At 45.3% G+C, this 19,267-nt stretch overlaps 1 protein-coding gene across 1 annotated transcript; it reads right to left on the bottom strand.

The window, feature by feature from the left end:
• Nucleotides 1-17,555: 17,555 nt before the first annotated feature.
• Nucleotides 17,556-18,584, bottom strand: LOC121541337 (claudin-4-like). Its single transcript, XM_041850315.1, has one exon. The coding sequence runs from the start codon at nucleotides 18,582-18,584 to the stop codon at nucleotides 17,556-17,558; it is 1,029 nt and encodes a 342-aa protein (XP_041706249.1).
• Nucleotides 18,585-19,267: the final 683 nt, after the last annotated feature.

Below are 19,267 nucleotides of genomic sequence, written 5' to 3'. Positions count from 1 at the left end.
GCCCATCAAAATGCTGTATCCCTAACTGTGTCTCGCTCAGCAGATTCGTTCACTCTGAAGTTCGTTGCTGAAGTCTTCTATAAGATTGGAGAGCTGAGACTCTCAGAAGACCTCAATAACTGCTCAATGCTGTGATGTCACTTAAATATATTGTCATGGAAACATAAATCCTATCAATACGGATGTGGGGTAGTATGTGGTTGCGACCCAAATGGGTGAAAAACTCGAATTATTTTCAAACTCTCAAGATTTTCAGATAATCTTACACCCACGGCCTGTTCTGAGAAGAAATTATAAAGGTACGCCTCACAGTTTTTTAACCGCATCCTTTATTGCTGTTTTCACCTTCCTAATATTGAGTTGCACCCCCCCTTTTGCCCTCAAAACAGCCTAAATTCAACGGGCATGGACTCTACAAGATTTTGTACTCAATGTATATGAAGACACTGGTGTGGTGCTGGAGATAATGAATATGAGATTACAAATTAGCAGTCCACCTTTAAGAAATGTTAAGTCCCACCAAAAAGCAGGTCTTCATGTAAAGCAGTTGATAATGGCATGGATTATGAGAGCAGAAGCGCAGCCTATCCAGGAATGAAGCACAGTGCCCATGGAAGGAGAGATGTGCCATTTGTGCCAGTTGATCTGGTATTAAGAAACATAAAAAACGATTGGTTTCCCCCCATTTAATTTAATTTGATTAAAAACCAAGCATAGCCTACCTTCCCCTTAATTAATCAAGGCTGGTTTAGCACTTCGCATAGGTACATATTTTTATCCTGGCCATACATTAGCCAAGTAGCCTATGAATGAAGGGGTTTTAAATGGTCTGCTGAGAGTGCCTTGAAATATTTGAGTTTTTTGGCCCTCATGCTTTTTTATGATTCACAATTCACATACCTGCATACTGTGATGTCACGAGAGGCTACACAGCTTTCAGCGGGATTGCTCAAGTAGTGCAAGGAGACCAGGTTCAACCAAAACAAGGATTTTATTAAAGGTCTTGGGAAACTAACGAAATTATAACACAATTCTGTTCTCTGGTGGCTCTTAAGGGTTAACAGTTCAGGGATGTCTCTTCCACATCCAAAATCATAACTCTCCCTCGCTCAAATAACTTTTCCCCAGCCTTACTGTATTCCACGTTGCAGCTAGTGGCCAACCCAGCAAAACGTCCTTCCAAATGTCCCACACGTATTTCCACAGGTGCATATATCCAAAGGTGAGTATTTCCCGAAGGTAAGTATCTCCAAATCCTTATATTCCTCATGGAAGTGGACGTGCAGCACTCTTGTCCTCCAGAGAGCCCAGCTTGGAGACTGTGTCTCTTCCCTTCCCAAACCTTCAGCTCATCAGCTCCTGATTGGTTTCAGCTGCGTGGGAAGATTGGCCATAGAGGGTTGGAGTTCCCGACCATACCAGCAGATGGAGCCATAGCTGTCTGGGTTTGCAGCCATCTCAGGGGGATGTAACGTCCCTCCAGGACACAGCCTCTCGTGACATCACAATACTTAATTTTGATTGTTCAAGTAGGCTATCCATCCCCATTTTCAAAGAGCGCCCCTCGTTCGATTACCAAAGACCCGCTCCTCCAAACTATTCAGTCCTCCTATAATGTCATATTAATGGCAGATTGTTTTGACAATGTGTCTCGGACATAGGCAACAATATAATTGACAGGAGCCTAGTATTTTGTATATTAGTGTAAATGTTTTGCATAAAGACATTTAGGCTTACGAGTGCACACAATGCCATGGAGCGAGAGAAATTAGATTCATGAAATCTTGCTTCTGACCCCATCCTATTTAGAAATATTGTTGTTGTTTTAAAAATTAGATTGCTTGTTTTTCAATTCATTTGATTAAAAACCAAGCATAACCTCCTAAATGAAGGCTTTTTCTTGTCCTGCCCAATGCATTCGCTAAGATTTACTATTGGGATTTTTAATAGAGCCCTAGGATATGTAAAGAAAGAAAGAACGGTTCACTGTTGTTATAAAAGGGTTAATAGAAATTCCTGACATGTCTGCAGCCATTGACATGTAGCTGTGTTATATGTTCTTAATCTACAAATAGGAATGTTTTAAAAAACACTGAATCATGTTGCAGGTTCAATTTTAAAAACTAGTTTCATTGAAGTACGAAGGCAACAGATATAAAACATAACAGCAATTAGATAGTGATTTTAAAGTAATGGAGTATGGAGCGCTGCATGCTGCCTTCGTACTTCAATGGGAGCTACAACACCTGTGTACATCTGAACCAGTCTGACCTGGTCCTTGGCCTACAGGTGTATGGTTTATATGTTTATTCACATTTATAAACTGCCCAGATTAAATGATTCAAACAGCACCAGTACTTACTTAGTCATATACTACCACATGCATGTCTGAGGTTAGGGGTTGCTTCACAGCCTGCCAGGACTCTAGACACCTGACTGGTGAATGAAACCACTGCAGGGGTTGGTTTAAAGATATTAGGTCAGAGAGAGAGAGAGAGAGAGAGAGAGAGAGAGAGAGAGAGAGAGAGAGAGAGAGAGAGAGAGAGAGAGAGAGAGAGAGAGAGAGAGAGAGAGAGAGAGAGAGAGAGAGAGAGAGAGAGAGAGAGAGAGAGAGAGAGAGAGAGAGAGAGAGAGAGAGAGAGAGAGAGAGAGAGAGAGAGAGAGAGAGAGAGAGAGAGAGAGAGAGAGAGAGAGAGAGAGAGAGAGAGAGAGAGAGAGAGAGAGAGAGAGAGAGAGGGGTGTGTGTATGTATTTCCATACCTACTGTGGGGAGAACAAGTATTTGATACACTGCTGATTTTGCAGGTTTTCCTACTTACAAAGCATGTAGAGGTCTGTAATTTTTATCATAGGTATTTTTTCAACTGTGAGAGACGGAATCTAAAACAAAAATCCAGAAAATCACATTGTATGATTTTTAAGTAATTAATTTGCATTTTATTGCATGACATAAGTATTTGATCACCTACCAAGCAGTAAGAATTCCGGCTCTCACAGACCTGTTAGTTTTTCTTTAAGAAGCCCTCCTGTTCTCCACTCATTACCTGTATTAACTGCACCAGTTTGAACTCGTTACCTGTATAAAAGACACCTGTCCACACACTCAATGAAACAAACTCCAACCTCTCCACAATGGCCAAGACCAGAGAGCTGTGTAAGGACATCAGGGATACAATTGTAGACCTGCACAAGGCTACAAGGTCCTCTGTAGCTCAGCTGGTAGAGCACGGCGCTTGTAACGCCAAGGTAGTGGGTTCGATCGCCAAGGTAGTGGGTTCGGCATATTATTATTATTATAAAAGGCTGGGATGGGCTACAGGACAATAGGTAAGCAGCTTGGTGAGAAGGCAACAACTGTTGGCACAATTTTTAGAAAATGGAAGAAGTTCAAGATGACGGTCAATCACCCTCGGTCTGGGGCTCCATGCAAGATCTCACCTCGTGGGGCATCAATGATCATGAGGAAAGTGAGGGATCAGCCCAGAACTACACGGCAGGACCTGGTCAATGACCTGAAGAGAGCTGGGACCACAGTCTCAAAGAAAACCATTAGTAACACACTACGCCGTCATGGATTAAAATCCTGCAGTGCACGCAAGGTCCCCCTGCTCAAGCCAGCGCATGTCCAGGCCCGTCTGAAGTTTGCCAATGACCATCTGGATGATCCAGAGGAGGAATAGGAGAAGGTCATGTTGTCTGATGAGACAAAAATATAGCTTTTTATTCTAAACTCCACTCGCCGTGTTTGGAGGAAGAAGAAGGATGAGTACAACCCCAAGAACACCATCCCAACCGTGAAGCATGGATTTGGAAACATCATCCTTTGGGGATGCTTTTCTGCAAAGGGGACAGGACGACTGCACCGTATTGAGGGGAGGATGGATGGGGCCATGTATCGCGAGATCTTGGCCAACAACCCCCTTACCTCAGTAAGAGCATTGAAGATGGGTCATGGCTGGGTCTTCCAGCATGACAACGACCCGAAACACACAGCCAGGGCAACTAAGGAGTGGCTCCGTAAGAAGCATCTCAAGGTCCTGGAGTGGCCTAGCCAGTCTCCAGACCTGAATCCAATAGAAAATATTTGGAGGGAGCTGAAAGTCCGTATTGCCCAGCGACAGCCCCGAAACCTAAAGGATCTGGAGAAGGTCTGTATGGAGGAGTGGGCCAAAATCCCTGCTGCAGTGTGTGCAAACCTGGTCAAGACCTACAGGAAACGTATGATTTCGGTAATTGCAAACAAAGGTTTCTGTACCAAATATTAAGTTATGCTTTTCTGATGTATCAAATACTTATGTCATGCAATAAAATGCAAATGAATTACTTAAAAATCATACAATGTGATTTTCTGCATTTTTGTTTTAGATTCCGTCTCTCACAGTTGAAGTGTAACTATGATAAAAATGACAGACCTCTACATGCTTTGTAAGTAGGAAAACCTGCAAAATCAGCAGTGTATCAAATACTTGTTCTCCCCACTGTATATGAGATGGCAAGGTGAAGCTACTTTATGCATCTCAGATCTACATGATGTGCCTAGAGTGTGATTGATGGACAACCCCCCCTCGATTCTGCCATATTGCTTTCACCTATCCATCCCTATCAGATCTGTGAAAGGGAGGTGACTTAAGCATAAGGGGGATCCTATTTTCCAGCCTTGATCTTATTCAAAGAACTCACTGCCAAGCATCAACTAATCGGGTGTCTGTATTTTTTTCAAGCCAACCACCATAACCCAATCAGTCTTCATGTTTTTCCTTATAAAGGCAGAATTTTCAGCAGGAGCCTATTGGCAATCTGGAAAAACCCACGGGGGACTTTGAGAGGATGAATGAAATACAATCTATTAAATTAAGAATGGCCAGAAACTGTATCTCAGATCCACTCTATAGACCACACATGTCTAGTCTGTTGTGATACCAGGCATGGAAGACAGACAGAGTGTTGTCCAGAGGAGTGCACTTAGAGCTAGCAGTCAGCAAGTGGGAAGTTGGTGGGGGAGTTAAGGTTAGGGTTAGGTTAAGTGTTAGGGTTTAGGGAAAAAAAGATTTTGAACGGGAATCAATTGTTTGATCCCAACAAGGAGAGTAAAACAAATATACTACAGCTCTGGGTGGTTCTAGAAGAGTGACCCTCTGAACTACCAGATATCTACTTGGTTTTCATACTACAGCTCTGGGTGGTTCTAGAACAGTGACATCACTTGGCGTTGGATGGGCTTTTTCTACTCTGTGTTTATGTCTCTATAAATATCACAGGAGTTTATGAACACCATTATTGTTGCACACAGGTAAGATAGAGACAGGTAGGTGAATATTGAACACAGGTAAGATAGAGACAGGTAGGTGAGTATTGAACACAGGTAAGATAGAGACAGGTAGGTGAGTATTGAACACAGGTAAGATAGAGACAGGTAGGTGAGTATTGAACACAGGTAAGAAAGAGGCAGGTAGGTGAGTATTGAACACAGGTAAGATAGAGACAGGTAGGTGAGTATTGAACACAGGTAAAATAGAGAAAGACAGGTGAGTATTGAACACAGGTAAGATAGAGAAAGGTAAGTGAGTATTGAACACAGGTAAGAAAGAGACAGGTAGGTGAGTTTTGAACACAGGTCAGATAGAGACAGGTAGGTGAGTATTGAACACAGGTCAGATAGAGACAGGTAGGTGAGTATTGAACACAGGTCAGAAAGAGACAGGTAGGTAGGCTATGTGTCTATGAGCGTTATACAACTGGTGGAGTGGCACTAAAGCAGTTCATGTTGTTCTGTGTAAATCCCAGTGTCGTTGACAGACAGCTAATGGTCAGTCGGTCAGTCAGTCAGTGCTGAGACATCACTAAAGACCATGGCCTTGCTGTTACCCACTTGGCCATTTACAGTGCATTCAGAAAGAATTCAGACCCCTTGACTTTTTCCACATTTTGTTACATTACCTACTTGTTCTAAAATTGATTAAATTGTTTTTTTCCCTCATCAATCTACACACAATACCCCATAATGACTAAGCAAAAACAATTCTTTTGAGATTTTACCAAATTTTTAAAAAAATTAAATAAAGAAAACATACATTGTTTACATAAGTATTCAGACCCTTTGCTACAAGACTCCAAATTGAGCTCGGGTGCATCTTGTTTCCATTGATCATCCTTGAGATGTTTCTACAACTTGATTGGAGTCCACCTGTGGTAAATTCAATTGATTCAACATGATTTGGAAAGGCACACACCTGTCTATATAAGGTCCCACAGCTGAAAGTGCATGTCAGAGCAAAACACAAGCCATGCGGTCGAAGGAATTGTCCTTAGAACTCAGAGACAGGATTGTGTCGAGGCACAGATCTGGGGAACGATACCAAAAAATGTCTGCAGCATTGAAGGTCCCCAAGAACACAGTGGCCTCCATCATTGTTAAATGGAAGAAGTTTGGAACCACCAAGACTCTTCCTAGAGCTGGCTGCCCTGCCAAACTGAGCAATAGGGGAGAAGGGCCTTGGTCAGGGAGGTGACCAAGAACTTGATGGTCACTTTGACAGAGCTCCACAGTTCCTCTGTGGAGATGGGAGAACCTTCCAGAAGGGCAATCATCTCTGCACCACTCCACCAATCAGGCCTTTAAGGTAGAGTGGCCAGACGGAAGCCACTCCTCAGTAAAAGGCACATGACAGCCCGCTTGGAGTTTTCCAAAAAAGGCACCTAAAGACTCTCAGACCAGGAGAAACAAGATTCTCTGGTCTGATTAATCCAAGATTTAACTCTTTGGCCTGAATGAAGCATGGTGGTGGCAACATGTTTTTCAGTGGCAGGGACTGGGAGACTAGTCGGGATCGAGGGAAAAATGAATGGAGCAAAGTACAGAGAGATCCTTGATTAAAACCTGATCCAGAGCGCTCAGGACCCCAGACTGGGGCGAAGGTTCACCTTCCAACAGAACAACGACCCTAAGCACACAGCCAAGACAACGCAGGAGTGGCTTCAGGACAAGTCTCTGAATGTTCCTGAGTGGCACAGCCAGAGCCTGGACTTGAACCCGGTCGAACATCTCTGGAGAGACCTGAGAATAGTTGTGTAGCGACCAGTGGCGGCTCCTGAAAAAATTCTCAGGAGGGGCAATTTTTCTGATGATTTAGGTGACCTACACACATTTTAAAAAAGATATGTCCAGCAACAACATGAAGACAGGGGCAGCATATAAGTCAATACCAGAAGCATTTATTGACTGATCTGGGGAGATGGATTCCAGTTTCTGTGACAGATTATAAATAATCTCTGATGCCTTTGTTATATTAGCTTTTGGTTGAATGTACTGTCGTAGTAAATATATAATGTTATAGCTTGGTCTGACTAAAATCTTGTGCATGACCCATTTTGTGTTGGGCCTTTGTATTCAATACAATGAACAAGAGTCCTATCTTGTCAGCCTTGTCAGCAGGTGGCTAAGGATAACACCCACGCCATAGGTCTCTCAGTTCTTCCAACTCACGAGTTCTTGCCCTGAGGACACCCACACACACACCCACACACACACACACACACACACACACACACATCATCACTGATAAACACACACACACACACACACACACACACATCATCACTGATAACAAACACACACACACACACACACTGATAACAAACACACACACACACACACACAAATCCTCTTCTCTTAGGCTGAACATCTGAAGACAGAGAACCCGACTCAGAGCCAATGCAACAGTGACACTAGCCTGGAGGTGACATCGCCCAACTCATCAGGACCAATCAGAAGATCAGAACTACTAGATTCAACCTACTTCATTTTATTGTATAAAATGTCAGCACACAATGTTTAGGGGCTCTTCTGATAAACTCCCTACGAGTTTGACGAACGGGTCCGTGCACGCGATTCCAGATATCTTTACCTCTGAATAAACTGCCTTATATTATACAATTATCCACCTTGTCCAAAAGTCTCTACTTTTTCTCCGTTCTCCAGTAAACTTGTTTTATCAACAATAGTAAGGTTCAATGACACAGAAAGCAGTTCAATGTCGGGGTACAGAGTCGCTCTCTTACCAGGATCGCGGTCCGCTCTGACCAGGGTGAAGCCGCCGGCTCCACCTCTCTGTCCGGGACTCTGTCATCCAGCCAAGTCTCCCAGCTGTATTGGGATTCCGCTGCCAGCAGTGTTTTCATTATTTAGTCCGTTCGTAGCGGGTATGTACACGATCAACAAGATCAGTCCAAAACCGAAGATCAGTCCAAAGCAGAATGTTTGCAGAATGTTTGTAAACTAAGTCTACAAATTAAAAACATAAAATAACGCCACACTGCAGGTCGCAACATAGACGCTGCTAGCGGCCATTGTCTTAGTTACGTTCAACTTTACGTCACGTATGACGAAAGCGCGTAAGTGCATGCACACAGACACCCATAGAGAATGTATTGAAAGCTTTGAAATGTGAAAAAAATAGATTTTACATGACAGGCTATGAGAGACTTCTGGGCGATTTTCAACCTGACTGAAATCGCCCAAAAAACGGGAGGGGCCATTTGAAGCACGACTTTAGCCTGATTTGACATTTAGTGGCTGGCAGATCAGACGTGAACACTGATAACTGCTGTTGCCGTGATATAATTGATTAGAAAAAAAATCCCTTCCTTTTCCCGTTTGGCAGTGCGTCGCCCATATCGCCCTATTGGACAAGCCGTCCCTGGTAGCGACGCTCCCCATCCAACCTTACAGAGCTTGAGAGGATCTGCAGAGGAAAATGGGAAAAACTCCCCAAATACAGGTGTGCCAAGCTTGTAGTTTCATAGTTGTAGTGTAGTGTTTTTGCTTTGTCATTATGATGTATTGTGTGTATATTGATGAGGGGAAAAAACTATTTAATACATTATAAAATAAGGCTGTAACGTAACAGAATGTTTAAAAGTTCAAGGTGTCTGAATACCTTCCGAATGGTCTAACAAGACAGACAAAGTCTGGGTTTCATATCCTCTTATAGTATAAATAAGGATAAAGTACCCTTCCCTCAGAGATAAAGGACTCTTTCCTCTGGGATAAACAACCCTTCCCTCAGGGATAATTAAAATACCTGTCACGATTGTTATGAGAAGCGGACCAAGGCGCAGCGTGATAGGCGTACATACTTTATTTAGTGTACACAACACGAACCAAAACAACAAAACGATACGTGAAGTCCTAGGTCATACAACAAACCAAACGGAACAAGATCCCACAAAACTAAAATGCCAAAGGGCTGCCTAAGTATTGGCCCCAATCAGAGACAACGAGCTACAGCTGTCTCTGATTGGGAACCACCCTGGCCAACATAGATATACACGATCTAGAACGAAAAACATAGAAAACTAAACAATGAAAATCCACACCCTGGCTCAAAATTTAAGAGTCCCCAGAGCCAGGGCGTGACAGTACCCCCCCCCCCCCAAAGGCGCGGACTGCGACCGCGCCAACCAAACACAAGAGGGTAGGGGCCGGGTGGGCATTCCGCCTCGGAGGCGGATCCTGCTCCGGGCGTGACCACCACTCTCTCTCCAACCCCCCGTAGCGCCCCTGATCTGGTCTGGACACCGGTGGAGCGGATTGCTCTGGCTCTGGAGTGGAGCAGCTGCCCGGTGCCGGACCAGGCACCGGTGGAACAGGCACGGGCCGTGCCGGACTGACAACGCTTACCACTGGCTTGGTGCGGGGAGCAGGAACGGGCCGGACCGGGCTGGCGACGTGCACCACTGGCTTGGTGCGGGGAGCAGGAACAGGCCGGACCGGGCTGACGACGCGCACCACAGGCTTGGTGCGGGGAGCAGGAACAGGCCGGACCGGGCTGGCGACGCGCACCACAGGCTTGGTGCGGGAAGCAGGAACAGGCCGGACCGGGCTGGCGACGCGCACCACAGGCTTGGTGCCAGGGACAGGAACAGGCCGGACCGGGCTGGCGACACGCACCACTGGCTTGGTGCGGGGAGCAGGAATGGGCCAGACCGGGCTGGCGACGCGCACCACAGGCTTGGTGCGGGAAGCAGGAACAGGCCGGACCGGGCTGGCGACGCGCACCACAGGCTTGGTGCGAGGGACAGGAACAGGCCGGACCGGGCTGGCGACGCGCCCCACTGGCTTGGTGCGGGGAGCAGGAACAGGCGGGTCCGGGCTGGCGACGCGCACCACGGGCTTTGTGCGAGGGACAGGAACAGGCCGGACCGGGCTGGCGACGCGCACCACAGGCTTGCTGCGAGGGACAGGAACAGGCCGGACCGGGCTGGCAACGCGCACCACTGGTTTGGTGCGAGGGACAGGAACAGGCCGGACCGGGCTGGCGACGCGCACCACAGGTTTGGTGCGAGGGACAGGAACATGCCGGACCGGGCTGGCGATGCGCACCACTGCCTTGGTGCGAGGGACAGGAAAAGGCCAGGCTGGACTGTGGAGACGGACTGGAGGTCTGGAGCGGAGAGCTGACACAACCCGTCCTGGCTGAATGCCTATTTCCACACAATCTGTGTGAGGCATCAGCACAGGACGTACAGGGCTGTGCACTCGTTCTGGCACTACAGCACGTGGCACTGGAGCAGGATATCCGGGACGAGGAGGGGTACTGGATGCCACGAGCGTTGAGCCGGCACATTCCGTCCTGGCTGCATGCCCACCTTAGCACGACACATGCGTGGTGCTAGCACAGGACGTACAGGACTGTGCCGGAACACTCGCGGCACAGTACGTGGCTCCGCATAACCCGGAACCTGCCCAGTCTCACGCTGCCTAGCCTGAGTACGGGGAGTTGGCTCTACTCTACCTCTAGGCTCCACCAAACACCCTTCCAGGCCCCCAAACCTGGTGGCCTCCTCTCCTAGTCCGCTGATTCGTCCTGTAGCTGCCTCCAGCAGCCCCGTCGTCCACGCCGTGTGCCCCCCCAAAAAAATGTATTGGGGTTGCCTCTCGCGTGTCCGTCGTCGGCACGGTTGGCGCCGTTTCTCCTCTCCTGCCTGGGCATTTACTTTTGCCCATGGCCCTCTGCCCGCGAATATGTCCTCCCAAGACCACCATTTGCCCACCTGGGACATCGCCAACTTCTCCTGTTTGGCACGCTGCTTGGTCCTCTGGTGGTGGGATCTTCTGTCACGATTGTTATGAGAAGCGGACCAAGGCGCAGCATGATAGGCGTACATACTTTATTTAGTGTACACAACACAAACCAAAACAACAAAACGATACGTGAAGTCCTAGGTCATACAACAAACCAAACGGAAAAAGATCCCACAAAACTAAAATGCCAAAAGGCTGCCTAAGTATTGGCCCCAATCAGAGACAACGAGCTACAGCTGTCTCTGATTGGGAACCACCCTGGCCAACATAGATATACACGATCTAGAACGAAAAAAATAGAAAACTAAACAATGAAAATCCACACCCTGGCTCAACATTTAAGAGTCCCCATAGCCAGGGCGTGACAATACCCTTCACTCAGGGAGAAATAACCCTTCCCTCAGGGATAATTAAAAGACCCTTCCCTCAGGGATAGAGGTCACTTCTCTCAGGGATAAAACACTCTTCCCTCAGGGATAAAGGACCCTTCCCTCAGGGATAAAACACTCTTCTCTCAGGGATAAAGGACACTTCCGTCAGGGATAAAGCACTCTACCCTCAGAGATGAAACACCCTTCCCTCAGGGATAAAGGACCCTTCCCTCAGGGATAAAACACTCTTCTCTCAGGGATAAAGGACACTTCCGTCAGGGATAAAGCACTCTACCCTCAGAGATGAAACACCCTTCCCTCAGGGATAATGTACCCTTCCCTCAGAGATAAAGGACCCTTCCCCCAGGGATAAATAAAGGACCCTTCACTCAAGGAGAGTTAAAGGACACTTCCCTTTAGGGATAAAGGACCCTTCCCTCATTGGTAAAACACTCTTCCCTCTGGGATAAAGGACCCTTCCCTCAGGGATAAAGGACCCTTCCCTCAGGGATAAAACAATCTTCCCTCAGGGATAAAGGACCCTTACTCAGGGATAAAACACTCTTCCCTCTGGGATATAGGACCCTTCCCTCAAGGATGAAGGACCCTTCACTCAGGGATAAAGGACAAGGTGAAGGACCCAAACATAGGGCTCTAGTCAAAAGTAGTTTACTATGTAGGGAATAGGGTTACATTTGTGGCGCACACAAGGACAGGTGTTCACAGGAACACAAAGTAATGACTCAAATCAAAGCAGCATCAAGTAGACAAGTTCATATTCTTCATAAAGGATTGGCTGAGTTCAGGGACATGTATATTGGCTTTACACTGCCTTTCTTTGTCTGTCTGTCTGTCTGCCTGCCTGTCTGTCTACATACAGTGGGGAAAAAAAGTATTTAGTCAGCCACCAATTGTGCAAGTTCTCCCACTTAAAAAGATGAGAGAGGCCTGTAATTTTCATCATAGGTACACGTCAACTATGACAGACAAAATGAGAAAAAAAATTCCAGAAAATCACATTGTAGGATGTTTTATGAATTTATTTGCAAATTATGGTGGAAAATAAGTATTTGGTCAATAACAAAAGATTCTCAATACTTTGTTATATACCCTTTGTTGGCAATGACACAGGTCAAACGTTTTCTGTAAGTCTTCACAAGGTTTTCACACACTGTTGCTGGAATTTTGGCCCATTCCTCCATGCATATCTCCTCTAGAGCAGTGATGTTTTGGGGCTGTCGCTGGGCAACATGGACTTTCAACTCCCTCCAAAGATTTTCTATGGGGTTGAGATCTGGAGACTGGCTAGGCCACTCCAGGACCTTGAAATGCTTCTTACGAAGCCACTCCTTCGTTGCCCGGGCGGTGTGTTTGGGATCATTGTCATGCTGAAAGACCCAGCCACGTTTCATCTTCAATGCCCTTGCTGATGGAAGGAGCTTTTCACTCAAAATCTCACGATACATGGCCCCATTCATTCTTTCCTTTACACGGATCAGTCGTCCTGGTCCCTTTGCAGAAAAACAGCCCAAAAACATGATGTTTCCACCCCCATGCTTCACAATAGGTATGGTGTTCTTTGGATGCAACTCAGCATTCTTAGTCCTCCAAACACGACGAGTTGAGTTTTTACCAAAAAGTTCTATTTTGGTTTCATCTGACCATATGACATTCTCCCAATCCTCTTCTGGATCATCCAAATGCACTCTAGCAAACTTCAGACGGGCCTGGACATGTACTGTCTTAAGCAGGGGGGACACGTCTGGCACTGCAGGATTTGAGTCCCTGGCGGCGTAGTGTGTTACTGATGGTAGGCTTTGTTACTTTGGTCCCAGCTCTCTGCAGGTCATTCACTAGGTCCCCCCCGTGTGGTTCTGGGATTTTTGCTCACCGTTCTTGTGATCATTTTGACCCCACGGGGTGAGATCTTGCGTGGAGCCCCAGATCGAGGGGAGATTATCAGTGGTCTTGTATGTCTTCCATTTCCTAATAATTGCTCCCACAGTTGATTTCTTCAAACCAAGCTGCTTACCTATTGCAGATTCAGTCTTCCCAGCCTGGTGCAGGTCTACAATTTTGTTTCTGGTGTCCTTTGACAGCTCTTTGGTCTTGGCCATAGTGGAGTTTGGAGTGTGACTGTTTGAGGTTGTAGACAGGTGACTTTTATACTGATAACAAGTTCAAACAGGTGCCATTAATACAGGTAACGAGTGGAGGACAGAGGAGCCTCTTAAAGAAGAAGTTACAGGTCTGTGAGAGCCAGAAATCTTGCTTGTTTGTAGGTGACCAAATACTTATTTTCCACCATAATTTGCAAATAAATTCATTAAAAATCCTACAATGTGATTTTCTGGAATTGTTTTCTCTCAATTTGTCTGTCATAGTTGACGTGTACCTATGATGAAAATTACAGGCCTCTCTCATCTTTTTAAGTGGGAGAACTTGCACAATTGGTGGCTGACTAAAAAAAAATTCCCCACTGTACATAGAAGGTCAGTAGAAATAGAACAGTTGTTTACACTATATGGGGATGTCTTTAAAGGGCAGATCAACACACAGAGAGTCAGCGTATAGCCAAATGTATTTCCTTAAACCCCTTGGATCCTGCTGAGGTATATGAGACCCAACACACACCAACACAATATATTTCATAAGATCCCTGGGTGACCCTACTGCAATAAATAAAGGATAAAGGAGCTGTAAACAAAAATACAACACTGTATGCCGTTCATCCCTGACTTTTTCATTTCTACTGAAAATAACTTTACGAACAGAACCAGATCAAAACTATGTCCTTGTAGTTCCTCACTACTCAGACACAGACACCAATAAGGAACTAGGTAGAAATGGGGAGCCTGGTGATATCAACTCAACTTCAGAATTACCATCAAATATTAGGAAGAAGTCATAGTTATGTCTGCAGCTGTGACCAAATGGGGAAAAAACAGTTAGGTTTAAATCTAAATCAGTTGATATGAACAGATAGACCAATTTCTTTTGCCCTTTTACAGGAAACCATAGTGAGAAATTAATGAAGCAGACGTGAAGTTGAGCGTTTATGGTAAATAGGTCAGGCTGGTGTCTGCGTTCGATAAGAGATGTCAGGTGTAAACTTGGCCTAGGGTTGGCAGGACAGAAACAGAGAGGAAGTGATGGGTGTGAAAACAGCAAGTAACTTGCACACAGCTGTCATTGGTTCCTTACCGACTGATTCTGACAGTTGTTTTTACCCAAATGTGTTAGCCACAGCTTTATAGGGTGTTTACATTTCATAATTGCCTGAAATAAATAAGAAATTAACGCACATTAATTATTTTAGCGGTTCATTTATAGGGGAAATGTCCATTTTGGTGGGTAGGGGGTCCCCTCAAAGGCATTTTGAAATGGGCTCCCAAATCGTTAAGTCCACCCTAGCTTACATTGGCGATGATGGAATCGTATTTTTGACCCACTAACTTCTGGTTATCAACTCAGACCACGGGGTAGGAAGAAGAACGAGGTTCCACCAAATGAAGTCAGGAGACAGCACAAGAGTTGCAATTTAATAAGAGTTGCATTTTATTGTAAATAATAATGGAAAAGTTGTTTAATTTGGTGGTATTTCCACCACCTATAGAAACATTCCTCTTCAACCCCAGCCCTTAGACAGCAAGCTTACATTTCCCTCTCAAGTGGTTTTAAAAGGAAGTGGTAACTGTGAGTCGATTCTGTGCATCACTGATTCAACACATGGCAATATATTTTATGTGGCCATTTATAGTAAGGGTTACTGATTCAAAGAACAATATCAGTCCCTGAAAGTGCCAGTGTGGGTGCAGGCTTTTGTTCCAGCCAGGCAGTAACACACCTGATTCAACTGATCAAAGTCTGCATTGAAGACTAACATTTTAAGTGTAGCCATTATCAATCATCATATTGCTTTCAAGAACAAGGATGTGACTCAACAAAGAGATTCCAGAAAAGTGGATATGTTATATTTCCAGAGAAGATCCTGGATTCTACAGGCCTACAGCTTCATTCTTTGCAAGCAAAGTTCTAAAACAGCAGATTGTTCAAAGTTCTTTTCTCACAGATGTTTGTTGCAGAGTTCTTCTGTGATACTAGAGAGCCCGGCCAGTCAGAAGCCCAAGGGCGCTTGACGTCATCTGCTGCCATGGAAACACAACCTGTACAGATGTGGTGAAGTGTGTGGTCGTTACCGTGTGTGAGGAACTGGTGAGCCTGTTTCTACCCCAACTGGTTTGTTGTTGCCCTGGCAAAAGTAAGCAATATGGCAATATTGCACAAGCTCCCCTAAAACTTTTTGAAGACTAATTCTGTGCACTTCTATTGAGAAACACTGTGATATGGTAACATAAGATCATATAAGATACCAGTGATGGAATTTAAGTGAGTTGTTAAGGTGGGAATGTCTCTCTTAAAGCAGTAGCAGCAGCAGCTGTACCAGACTATGGTCCCAACCACAATATGACATAAACTCCTCTATGACCTTTTGCAGACAAAGCTGTTAGCAAGAGGTTGATTGAGTCGTTGTAGAGTCTGTCTGGATCCTCTTGAAGATGCAGCAGCAGAGTATGGTCCCTCCTGTCAGGAGCATGGAGGCGGACCACCTATTGAATTGAGCCAAGTAACCCAAAACAGTTGCCTGTGCCCATGCCCAGGAGCAGGGCGGCCGCCCCCAGCCGAAGTACAGCAAGGCCCCCAGCTCAGTCTTTCCTCCAATCCTAGTGGAGGAATCACTGATGATTGAAATGGCTACCATGGAAACAGGGATGAGGATGAAAATTCCGGCCAGGATGAAGTTTTCCAGAGATAATTATCAACTTGGCCTGAGAAGTTTATTCTTTGATGCAGTTGGTGCACTTGGTTCCGACCACGTAGACCTTGACCCCCAAAACCCCCAGGATGATGGCAGTGAGGATCATGGCTCTGGCAGCCTGCAGGTTCAGGGGCATGACCTCACACTGCGTCTGGCCTGTGCTATCGATATCACATTCCATCCACAGTTCATACCCGATAGTCTTTGCAGTCTTGGTGTGCATCACCCACATGGGCGAAGCACAGGCCGTTGTGGAGCTGATTCATTCTATGACTCCCAAGGTGATGCCCACCATCTCATTCCATACTGACTCCCTGAGTTACTCAACAAAGAGGTTTCAGAAAAGCTGAGATATTACACTTTAGAGAAGATACTATATCTCTAGGAGCTTCAGTCTTTACCAACAAAGTTCTAGAACAACATAACATTATCTTCTACATGTTCTCGCCTTCTGATTCTACTGTAACTGGAGATCTGGGTTAGTCACAAGGCCACTACAGCTACGTGATGCTGGGATGTCACTTAAATATGTTGTCATGAAAACAACCTATTCATTCAGATGTGGGGCAGTATGTGGTTGAGACCCGCTTGAGGGAGATACTGGTGACATTCAGAGATAGATTGAAACTACATGCTGAAAAACCCTTGAGTGTGTAATAAATAATTGTAAGGTTGGATTGATGGACTGAAATGAACTATACAATAGACTACATACACTAATGATAAGTTTCATGGACATGGCTTGATATAATTCTACACTATGATATATGTTTCAGTCAGAAAGTCCCACTCACTGACTGTAGCTTGTGGTTAACGTGGTGAACATAAACAGGAAATGCACGGCAACAACCAGGAAACGCTTTGCAGTCAGATACGTTTTTTATTTGAACATCTTTAACAGAGTTAAACAATCAACTTCTGATTCAATTCTTTCTCTACTTAAATTCATCCCATTTTAAAGAAGTATCAATACGGATATAGGAAATCAGAGAGGTAACAGTGAGAATATGTCCCTTCATTGTAGTCTCCTCAGGAACTTCTCCTCACAGTCTAAATTAACTGAATGTTTGAACACAATATGTCATAAACTCCCCTTTGACCTGTTAAAGAGAAGGTGGAACAATAACGATGTTGCTTTCACACCTATCTAGTCACTTCTGATATTCTAACATTGAACAGATAGGATAGAGGCATTTTTTCAACATATAATTACGTATAGAATTGCAATTATTGGATCCCTATGGTTTTTATAACAAGAAAGTACAGCTTTTGGACAGAGACATTAGTGGGAGGCAGATTTAGTCGTTGTTGAGTCTGGGTTCTTCCTCTTCAAGGTGCTGCAGCAGAGTATGGTCCCTCCTATCAGGAGCATGGAGGCGGACCATCTACAGAATTCAGTGGAAAATAACATATACTCCCTCCAGTATTCTGGAATATTCTGTGTCAAGTAATAGACCAAGAAGACAGTGGTGAGTTGCAGGATACCAGCCAGGATGAAGAATATTCCAACGATGAACCTGGCCTTGACCCTGGTCCTGTTACTCTTGATGCAGTTACAGCACTTGGTCCCAAAGATGGACCCCATCACTCCTAGAGCTCCCAGGATGGTGGAGATGCAGGTGATCTTCAGCATATCCATCCATATGTGCCTATAGTGTCCAGGACCATACCCAGGGGGGCCCAATATAATGATAGAACAGGGCACTAGGGAGACTACCCATCCACAGATTCCCATCATCCATCCAAAGACTCCCACAGTGATGCACAGTATGAAACCTCCAATCAGGAGCAGGGCGGCCGCCCCCCAGCCGAAGTACAGCGAGGCCCCCAGCTCAGTCTTCCCTCTGATCCACTTGGAGTTTTCACTGTTGATTGATCTGGCTACCATGGAAACAGGGATGAGGATGAGAATTCCGGCCAGGATGAAAAGTATTCCAGAGATAATTATCAACTTGGCCTGAGACGTTTGTTCTTTGATGCAGTTGGTGCACTTGGCTCCAACCATGGAGACCGTGACCCCCAGAACCCCCAGGATGATGGCAGTGAGGATCATGGCTCCGGCATACTCCATTCTGGGGGGCCTGTTCCCCCATAAGTTGTGCACATTACACTGTGTCTGTCCCGTGCTTTGGGTCACACAACTCATCCACAGGCCGCGGAAGTACACCTCTGTGGTGGTAAAGTTAGCTGCTATGAAGGTTGTCTTTATCCAGGTGGGGAGTGCACAGATCACGATGGTAAGTATTAATCCTATGACTCCCAGGGCAATGCCCACGACCTCCACCATTTCCACGATATCCACAATATCCATGCCCATCAAAATGCTATATCCCTAACTGCGTCTTGCTCAGCAGATTCGTTCACTCTGAAGTTCGTTGCTGAGGTCTTCTATAAGATTGGAGAGCTGAGCCACTCAGAAAACCTCTATAACTGCTCAATGCTGTGATGTCACTTAAATATATTGTCATGGAAACATAAATCCTATCAATACGGATGTGGGGTAGTATGTGGTTGCGACCAAAATGGTTGAAAAACTCGACTTATTTTCAAACTCTCAAGATTTTCAGATAATCTTATACGCACCGCCTGTTCTGAGAATAAATTATAAAGGTACGCCTCACAGTTTTTTAACCGCATCCTTTATTGCTGTTTTCACCTTCCTAATATTGAGTTGCACCCCCCCTTTTGCCCTCAAAACAGCCTAAATTCAACGGGCATGGAGTATACAAGATTTTGTATACTCAATGTATATGAAGACACTGGTGTGGTGCTGGAGATAATGAATATGATTTTACAAATTACCAGTCCACCTTTAAGAAGTTTTAAGACCCACCAAAAAGCAGGTCTTCATGTAAAGCAGTTGATAATGGCATGGATTTTGAGAGCGGAAGCGCAGCCTATCCAGCAATGAAGCACAGTGCCCATGGAAGGAGAGATGTGCCATTTGTGCCAGTTGATCTCGTATTAAGAAACATAAAAAACTATTGGTTTCCC

The sequence above is a fragment of the Coregonus clupeaformis genome, chromosome 27, assembly GCF_020615455.1.
Source record: "Coregonus clupeaformis isolate EN_2021a chromosome 27, ASM2061545v1, whole genome shotgun sequence".
Classification (NCBI taxonomy): Eukaryota; Metazoa; Chordata; class Actinopteri; order Salmoniformes; family Salmonidae; genus Coregonus; species Coregonus clupeaformis.
This window is presented reverse-complemented; position numbering and strand designations above follow the sequence as displayed.

Excerpts from the sequence above, each read along its gene's own strand:
- LOC121541337 (XM_041850315.1), bottom strand. The coding sequence starts at position 18,584 with ATGGATATTGTGGATATCGTGGAAATGGTGGAGGTCGTGGGCATTGCC.